The 10,283-nt window shown below is 50.0% G+C and overlaps 1 protein-coding gene across 1 annotated transcript; it reads left to right on the top strand.

The window, feature by feature from the left end:
• Positions 1-8,030: 8,030 nt before the first annotated feature.
• On the top strand, positions 8,031-9,222 carry LOC123185732 (cytosolic sulfotransferase 8-like). The gene has a single exon (XM_044597563.1). The coding sequence runs from the start codon at positions 8,118-8,120 to the stop codon at positions 9,141-9,143; it is 1,026 nt and encodes a 341-aa protein (XP_044453498.1). The 5' UTR covers positions 8,031-8,117; the 3' UTR covers positions 9,144-9,222.
• Positions 9,223-10,283: the final 1,061 nt, after the last annotated feature.

Here is a 10,283-nt window from a genome sequence, read left to right as displayed (position 1 = left end):
GTCTCCGTATTTGACTTGTTTAATTTCCTTTCAACCAGACTCTTTCTATCAATAGGATTGCCTTGTGTGACACCGATTAGTACTGCAACTCCAATATTGTCCCCGGACTCTAGATGCATGTGTAGACGTAGCATCCATATAGATTTTTTTATCTAGACTTGTTTCTATATGTATTACTATATATGTGTGTGCACGTGACGGTTCAATACGCTGACCTGTCAACAATAGCATATTACGCAAAATCTTTTAAATCTCAGCCATTATTATTCTAATCGAACGGTCGAAATAATATTAGTATACGTGGACAAATGTGATAGGCATAAGTATTGTGACATAATGTGTAATACCAGCTCATAATGCAATAAATATTAATATAAAAGCATGATGCAAAATGGACGTATTAGCGTCCGTTTTAAAGGAACCATAAGCCGGGTTTTGATACCTCTCAAATTTTTTTGATTGGCCCTTTCTGCTTGACCATTAGATTGGGGCTGAGCCACTGATGACAGTCAAGCCGGATGTGCTCACGTTGACAAAATTCTTCCATAGCACCCTTGGACAGATTAGTACCATTATCATTTATAATACTGTGTGGAAAACCAAACTGGAATATCACCTTTTTGATGAATTGAACCGCCGTGGCCGCATCACACTTACTGACTGGCTCTACCTCTACCCACTTGGTAAACTTATCAACCGCCACCAGCAGGTGGGTTTTCTTGTCCTTGAACCTCTTAAAAGGCCCAACAATATCTAGCACCCAAGTTGCAAACGGCCAAGTGATTGAAATCATTCTTAATTCTTGAGCCGGAACATGAGCGTGTCGTGCAAACTTCTGACAACCGTCACACCTCTTTACCAAATCCTCAACATCAGCATGAGCCGTCAACCAATAGAAGCCGTGACGAAAGGCCTTAGCCACCAAGGATTTTGAACCGGCATGGTGACTACAATCTCCTTCGTGGATCTCACGCAAAATCTCACAACCTTCTTGAGGAGAGACACAACGCTGAAATGCTCCTGTGACGTTGCAATGATGTAGCTCCCCATTGACAATGGTCATTGATTTGGATCGCCGGATTATCTGCCGGGCCAAGGTTTCATCGTCTGGTAACTCGCCCCGGTTCATGTATGCTAGGTATGGGACCGTCCAATCCGGAATAACATGAAGAGCCGCCACCAATTGAGCCTCCGGGTCAGGCACAGCCAAATCCTCCTCCGTAGGTATCTTGACTGACGGATTATGTAGTACATCTAGAAAGGTATTGGGTGGCACCGGTTTACGTTGAGAGCCTAAGCGACTTAAAGCATCTGCCGCTTCATTCTTTCGCCGGTCTATATGGTCAACCTGATAACCCTTGAAATGACCAGCCACTTATCCACCTCTCGTCTATATGCCGCCATGAGTGGATCCTTGGAATCCCAAGTGCCAGATACCTGTTGAGCCACCAGGTCTGAGTCACCAAAACACTTAACCCGGCTTAAATTCATTTCCTTAGCCATCCGAAGACCATGGAGCAAGGCCTTATACTCAGCTGCATTGTTAGTACAAGGGAACATTAAATGGAGAACATAACAAAATTTATCACCTCGTGGGGAAGTTAATATGACTCCAGCCCCCGGTCCCTCCAATTGTCTGGACCCATCAAAATGAATAGTTCAATAAGTGTTGTATGGCTTTTCCTCTGGTGCTTGCAACTCTGTCCAATCATTGATGAAGTCCACAAGTGATTGGGATTTGATTGCTACGCGAGGCGTATACTTTAACCCGTGAGGTCCAAGCTCAATAGCCCATTTAGCAATCCGGCCATTTGCTTCTCTGTTTTGGATGATATCTCCCAAGGGGGCTGAACTGACCACTGTGATAGGATGACCCTGAAAATAATGCTCGAGTTTCTGGCTTGCCATGAAAACTCCATAAACCAGCTTCTGCTAATGTGGGTATCTCTGTTTGGAATAAGCACCTCGCTGATATAATAAACCGGCCATTGAACCAGATACTCTTTTCCAGCCTCCTTGCGCTCTACCACAATAGACACACTAACAGCCCGGGCATTAGCAGCCAGATATAGCAGTAAGGGCTCTTTATCGACCGGAGCCGCAAGTACAGGTGGCTTGGCTAACCGTGTCTTTAAGTCCTCGAACGCTTTATCAGCAGCATCACTCCAGACGAAGTCATCTATCTTCTTTAGCATCTGATACAAAGGGATAGCCTTCTCCCCAAGGCGACTGATAAACCGGCTTAGGGCTGCAATCCGGCCCGCCAAACGCTGGACATCGTTGATACACGCCGGTTTAGCCAGGGATGTGATAGATGTGATCTTCTCCGGATTAGCTTCAATGCCCCTGTTAGACACCAGAAAACCCAAGAGCTTGCCCGCCAGTACACCAAAGACACATTTGGCCGGATTAAGCATCATCTTATAAACCCGGAGGTTATCAAAAGTTTCCTTCAAGTCACCTATCAATGTTTCCTCCTTTCTGGACTTCACCACAATATCATCCACATATGCATGAACATTGCGCCCAATCTGTTTATGCAGACAATTCTGGACGCATCACTGATAAGTCGCCTGGGCACTTTTGAGCCCAAAAGGCATAGATACATAGCAGAAGGATCCAAAGGGAGTTATGAAGGCTATCTTCTCCTGGTCCTTAACTGCCATTTTGATCTGATGATAACCAGAATAAGCATCCAGAAAACTCAAACGGTCACAACCTGCCGTAGCATCAATAATTTGATCGATACGGGGGAGAGCAAAGGGGACAACTGGACATGCCTTGTTTAAGTCTGTGTAATCCACACACATACGCCAAGTGTCGTTTTTCTTATGTACTAGCACCGGATTAGCTAGCCACTCAGGTTGAAAGACCTCCACGATAAACCCTACTGCCAAGAGCCGGGCTACCACCTCACTAATAGCTTTACGCCTGTCTTTGTTGAAGCGGCGGAGAAACTGTCTGACCGGTTTAAACTCAGGATCTATATTAAGAGTGTGCTCAGTGAGTTCCCTCGGTACACCTGGCATGTCAGAAGGCTTCCATGCAAAGATGTCCCGGTTCTCATGGATGAACTCGATGAGCGCGCTTTCCTATTTCGGATCTAGGTTAGCGCTGATGCTGAACTACTTGGATGAATCGCCGGGAACAAAGTCAAGTAGCTTAGTCTCCTCAGTCAATTTAAATTTTAGTGCCGGATCATGCTCTATAGTTGGCTTTTTCAGAGAAGTCATATCTGCCGGATCGACATTGTCTTTATAAAACTTCAGCTCCTCTATGGCACAAACCAACTCAGCATAAGCCGCATCACCCTCTTCACATTCCAAAGCAATTTTCAAGCTCCCATGTACTGTGATGGTCCCTTTATGACCCGATATCTTGAGCTGCAGATAAACATAACAAGGCCTTGCCATGAACTTAGCATAAGTCGGTCGTCCGAACAGGGCATGATATGGACTCTTGATTTTCACCACCTCAAAAGTCAACACCTCCGATCTTGAATCATAATCATCTGCAAAAGCAACCTCCAGAGCTATCTTGCCAACTGGGTATGCAGATTACCAGGCACCACACCATGAAACACGGCGTTCGACGGTTTAAGATTCTTATCTCTTAACCCCATGCGACGAACGGTTTCATAGTAAAGGATATTGATACTGCTTCCTCAATCCATAAGCACCTTGGTAAACTTATACCCCCCAACCTGAGGTGCCACCACCAAGGCTAGATGACCCGGATTGTCAACCCGGGGCGGATGATCTTCTCGACTCCACAGAATGGGCTGTTCAGACCAGCACAGATAATGAGGTACCGCCGGTTCAACGGAGTTCACGTCCATTTTATGAAGCTTTTGATCGCGCTTACATAAGGTAGTGGTGAAGACATGATACTGCCCACTATTCAACTGCTTCGGATTGCTCTAATAACCCGATTGTTGCTGCTGTTGATTCCCCTGATGGTTGTAACCTTCCTGGTTACCCTGACTGCATTGATTGCCATGTCCGGTTTGGTTGCCTTGGAATCCTGAACTGGAGCTGCTACCTCTATAACCCGGCCCATGGAAACCGCCTCCTAAACCGTCGGCCGGTCCATTGTCGTATTGAAAGAGATTTAAATTTTTGAACTCCGGCATAATGAAGCAATCCTTCCAAAGATGCATAGCTGGCCTCTCCTTTGATCCGTGCTTTGGGTAAGGCTGATTTAACAAGCGCTCTAGATTGGGGCCTGACCCTCCACCCCGCTGCGGTGGTTTACCCTTACGCCGCTGACCGTTATCCTGGGTGTTGGTGTTAGCCACAAAGTCCAAGCTATTATCCGCCTTGCGTTTACCGTTGTTCCCATGACCCGTCGGGTTATGTTGCCGCTCTTCTTTCCCTTCCCTGTCTTGTCATCATCAGACTCGGGGTCTTTGGTACTGTCGGAGTCGGCGTACTTCACCAGAGCCGCCATAAGTGTTCCCATGTCATTACAATGGCGTTTGAGACGTCCCAACTTTAGCTTCAAAGGTGCAAACCGGCAATTGCCTTCCAATGTTAAAACGGCTGTGTCAGCGTTGATGCGGTCTGATGAATGCAAAATCTCCGAAACCCGGCGTACCCAGCGGGTTGTTGATTCTCCTTCCTCCTGGACACAGGCAACTAAATCCACGATTGACATGGGCTGCTTGCACGTATCCTTAAAATTCTGGATAAACTTGGCCCTTAACTCGGCCCACGACCCAATAGAGTTGGCCGGAAGATTTTTCAACCATGTGCGAGCTATTCCCTCCAACATCATGGTAAAGTATTTGGCACACGCCGCTTCGTCCACATCCAGCATCTCCATTGCCATCTCATAGCTTTCCACCCATGACTCGGGGGATAAATTGGTGGTGTAATTCGTCACCTTCCGGGGGCCTTTGAAATCCTTGGGTAGTCGTACATTGCGCAATGCTGGGACGAGACATGGTACCCCCAATGAACTGGAGGTAACCCCTGGTTCCACCGACGTTGTTGGACGAACCGGAGTGACTTGGCGGGCCTCATGTTGCGCCGCTAACTCGGCCTCTCGACGTGCCCTAGCGCGATCCACTACATCCTGAGCATTGCCACCGCCGCCCGCCAGGTTATGGCCACGGGGCGGATTACGATTCCGCGCGCTGCTTGATCGGGCCGGTTCATTTATGAATAAGCCTGCTGCTGAGTCAAGGCCGTCTGAAGGAGCTCCCTAGTCCGTCGTGTCTCAACTGCTACCGGGGACTCGCCACGATCGGGAGGGCCGCCAATCGTGAAGCGGCAGCAACGATGTTATCCAACAGGTTAGAGTAATGACTCGGAGGCGTTGAGACGTGTCGTGATGGGACATCATTCTGACGAGGCTGAGGCGGCGGCTCCACCACGCGCGCCTGAACCGGTCCCTCGGTCCCAGGTGCCTCCGCCCGGTTTACCACTAGCTGGTTGCTGGTGTCTGCTCCTGGCGTGTTAAAGAGATTTCTTGCCACGTGGCAGAAGGTGCGACCGGTATCTTCTCCTCATGACATCATCTGACGCACTCTGATCCAGCATAACCCGGTAAGCCTGAGCCTCTAACTCGGCCCGCTCTGTAGCCATCCTGGTGTTCTCCGCCGCCAGGTCCGCTTTAGCCTGAGTTATCTGATCCTTCACCTTTGCAATCTCCGCGTTGTGTTGATCCCGGTTTGCCGCGTCCACCTCTGCTGCCAGCAACGTTGCCAAATCGTCGAACAAATCAGACAAAACCTGAACCGGAGGCGGCGTAGAGCCCCCTGCTCCCGCTGGTGTTGCTGCTGTTGAACCGGAGATCATTACTGCGGCGGTAGAAGAGTGTTGTGCTGCTTGTGTGCCGGCCATGAAGACCGCGACCCGACTCGGTGGATCAAGGGGGTCCAGAATACTGTCGCCATCGGAACCACCACTAATCCGGCCATCCTGCAGCTGATACAGTGACTCGGTCTCTCCGGTTGAAGACTCTTCATCATAATAGACAACAGTTTCGCCACCAGATGCCGATCTATCCTCATATTCTGCTCCATGGATGAGACCTACGCAGGCATGCCTTACGGCGGGCTGAACCTGGGCAGACCTTGCACGCTGAGCCGTCTCGATGATGTTGGTGCAGATGTCCGGCTTAGGGCCCGGTTCACCGATCTTGCCGATGAAGACGTGAATTCCACCAAAGGGGACCCGGTACCCGTACTCAATTGAGCTGACCTTGGGACTCCATCCTGCATCGTCGATATAGAGCTTGCCGCGACGACTTTTAGTCATCCGGCCCACAACGTATCCCTTAAGTCCTTCAAAGCTGCCCTTCACGAACTCGAAACCATCGTGCGATAGCCCCACGGTGGGCGCCAATTGTCGTGGTTTTGTCACGACAGATGTCTTCGTGGAGCCATTCTGATGGGTTAGCTTAAAGGGGTTAAAGCGGACAAGGGACGCAAGAGTTATACTGGTTCGGCCCCTTTCGGCGAAGGTAAAAGCCTACGTCCAGTTGTGATGGAATTGTTTTGGTTTCGATGACTAGGGAGCGAATCCGCTTTGCCTGGCTCTCGAGTTATTGTGTGTTGTCCTTAAACCGCCGCCGGGTCGCCCATTTATATACATAGGTCGACGCCCGTCGGTTTACAGAATCCCGATGCCGGATTATAAACGTGTCTGGCTCGGTCTCTATTCCTTCTATCTTACAATACAAGTTACATATCAATGTCGGTTTATGTCTACAGGCCTTAACCCGCCTTTGGGCCTTGGGTCTTCATGAAGCGCCACCATCCTTGTCTTCATGGGCTACAAATAAAGTAATCATCATGGGGATAACCCGGCCTCTCCTGGCCGATTTATGTCCAATAATAATATCCCCAACAGCTGGGAGGATGAGACGAATAGTAGATATATAAGGATAAGGACATGGACATAGTATGATGCTCGGTTCATTTCACACGTGACACGTGTTGAACGTTGGAAGCGGCAGACGCAATGCCTGTAATCCACCAGGTGATGGGAATCTACGCTACGCGTCCGTCGGTGGGTTAATTGAAAACATCCGCCGCCTCTTACGTCGTTGGACTGAGCCACAAATAGCTATCAGATCTCCCCAATGAGGTGCGTCGTCAATTGCAACCAGGTAGATGTTGCATAGCTCGCTCTGCAACAATTGCTTTGTTGCAAACCACCAAAGCGTTATTTTCTCCCAAAACTTTTAGTTTTGTCTTCAATTTTTTTTGCAACATAGATGATGTTGCGAGAGGACTTTTGCAATAGACGTGGCGTCGCAGTTTTTTCGTCTTCATAGTTTTTTCAGCATAGACGATATTGCAGGAGGTTTTTTGCAAGACTAATGTTGCAAAAAAAATTACACCGAAAAGCTGATATCATTTGTGGTGTGAATCGAGAAATTTTTGCAACAGAGATAATGTTGCGCGGAAGGAATTTTACAACAAGGCCCTTGTTGTGGAAAGTATAATAAAATATCGTCGGAAGGAGCGATCACAGACAGCGAGAGGGGAGGCCGAAGCGGCGCAGCTCGCTGATGGTGGCTGGAGCACGGCTCAGGCGAGCAGGCATATGGAGATGGGAAAAGGAGGAGTTGGAGAGGAAGAGGAGAGGAGAAAGGACGGCCAACGGTGTCCTCCTACGATCACCGGCGGCGGACTCGAGAGAGCGGCTTGCAGTAGTGTGTAGGACGACTGGCTTGCCGCGGCACTGGTGGCGTGTGGCGATCCTCGAGCACGGCTGAGAGAAAGATGCGAAGAGTAGATAAGGATAAGGACAAGGATGTAGTATGTTGCTCGGTCCATTTCACGCAGGACACAGTGCCTGTAATCCAGTGACGGAAATCTTTTCCTATTAAACTACGGAAATACAAAACATATAAGTATGGCAACATCACTGCCGTCTTGTTGTCTTGTTTGGAGACGAATGTGGCCAAATAATTTGATGTGGCGATAAGAAAATGATTTGTCGATCGAGTTGTGTATACGCCGTGGTTGCAGCCACAACACAAGTTGTACCGGGAGCAATATGCTCCATGTGCATCGCCACTCTTCTCTATCTATTATAAGATGCACCTTGTGCTACCGCTACCTTATCCCTGCTCATACCTTGGCTTGGACTGTTTGCCGTACAATGTCCTCCTCCTTCTCCACCCCAGCCATTCTGCCGCAAGAGGGCGATGCCGAAACCAACGAGGAGCTCTACGGGCAGTTCACCGAGCTGGCGTCCTCCTGGCCGTGCTCCCGGGGCCTCTCCAGGGCGAACCTGCTCTACCGCCACGAGAAGGGCTGGTACAGCACCCTGCCTCTGATGGTCGGCGCGATGGTCGCCGACGCACGCTTCGCCGCGCGCCCCTCGGACGTCGTCGTCGCCACCATGCCCAAGTCCGGCACCACGTGGATGAAGGCGCTCCTCTACTCCACGGTCCACCGGAGGGAGCACGCCCCGGGCGGCCCCGGCCACCCCTTCAACTCCGTCGGCCCGCACGAGTGCGTCCGCCACCTGGAGTACCAGCTCTACACGCGCAACAGGGTCCCGGACCTCGCCGGGCTCCCGGACCCGAGGCTCCTCGCCACGCACGTCCCGCTCGCGTCGCTGCCGAGGTCGGTCGCCGCGTCGGGGTGCCGGATCGTGTACGTGTGCCGCAACCCAAAGGACACGCTGGTCTCGACGTGGAGCTTCGTGAACAAGTTCAGGGCCGAGGACGGGCTGGAGCCGATCTCGGTCGAGGCCGCCGCCGGCTACTTCTGCGACGGCGTGTCGGCGTCCGGGCCGTACTGGGACCACGTCCTCGGGTACTGGCGCGCGCACTTGGCGAACCCCGAGCGGGTGCTCTTCTTCAGGTACGAGGAGATGAGCCGGGACCCTGCGGCGCACGTGCGGAGGCTGGCGGAGTTTGTCGGACGCCCGTTCAGCGCGGAGGAGGAGGAAGACGGCGCGGTGGACGCCGTCGTCAAGCTGTGCTCGTTCGAGCACATGACCGGGCTCGAAGCGACCAAGAGCGGCAAGACGGAGCTTGTGTTGGGCGCTGTGGAGAACAGCTCGTTCTTCCGGCGCGGCCTGGTCGGGGATTGGGAGAACCATCTATCGCCGGAGACAGCACGAAAGATTGACGCCATTACCGACGCTAAGTTCAGGGCTTTCGGTCTCTCTGTCTAGCTAGCATTCGATATCCACGTGTCATCCATATTCGCATCAGTTTGTCTAATTCACATCTAAATGATTTTTAAGGATGTCATATCTAACCTCCCATAAATATATAATGCATCAACAAGAAACAAAAAAAAACTATGACAAAAAAAAACCATAAACAAAATGAAAATCAGCTTAGATGTGACATAACTATGTCACATCTAAATGTGTTCTAAACAGACCCTATTCGCATACGTGTGCTGCTAATATATGTCAACAAGACAACAGGGAGCGGCATTTTTTTTAGAAAAAGAGATTAACCCCGGCCTCTGCATCGATGCACACAGTTATTTTATTAAGAAAATAGGTTCAAAAATCTCCTCAAGTAGTCTCAAAAGATCATGAAGAAGCAAATGCCACACGCGGCCAAAAATATAAAAATGTCACAACCGGCTATAATAAATTAAGATATTTATACACCTAGTCTATTACTGAACCGTCATCTATATCAGTTGTATATATCACGTGTAACAAGGGAGCAGCATATTGTGTTGATATTGAAATTGCGCCCGCAAGTTTGGAATTATGGATTGGGGCCAGGCAGTACTGATTAGAGCGTCTCTCCAACGCTAGTCCCATTTTAGAACTCCGGAAGAAAAAAATAGAGATGCTTATACATTTCCCTCCAAAAAAAGAGATGCTTATACATTTTCAGCCTCTAAATACTACACTCAACTCTAATAGCAACCTTCATCTTCTAGCCCCCATTTTTCTTCCCTAAGAGCATCCCTAGCAGATCTGCTATATCCTCGCCCGTTCCTTATAATTCCGACGGTTTTAAAGTTCTTGACCTTTTTCAGGCCTGAACAAATCCCGTAAAAATGGCCCGACCCATAAAAATTATGTAGGCGGCCCGCAAATCCCCCTCCGCCACTGTATGTACAGGTCAGGGCGTTTTAGGGTTCACGTCCTGGATCTTCTCCGCCCCCTCCAGCGTCTTCTTTCTCTCCGATGAGCGATTTCGCTCGATTCTTTCCTTTTCTCGCAGATCCATGGCCAGAGGTTCTCACGGGCGTGGGGTCTACGGTGGGTCGCCGCCGTGCACGACGCGGAGGCCACCAGCTCCGGCCGTCCGCTCGAGCCATGGCATTACAATCAGGTCCGCGA

The sequence above is a fragment of the Triticum aestivum genome, chromosome 2A, assembly GCF_018294505.1.
Source record: "Triticum aestivum cultivar Chinese Spring chromosome 2A, IWGSC CS RefSeq v2.1, whole genome shotgun sequence".
In the NCBI taxonomy this organism is placed as follows: domain Eukaryota; kingdom Viridiplantae; phylum Streptophyta; class Magnoliopsida; order Poales; family Poaceae; genus Triticum; species Triticum aestivum.
This window is presented reverse-complemented; position numbering and strand designations above follow the sequence as displayed.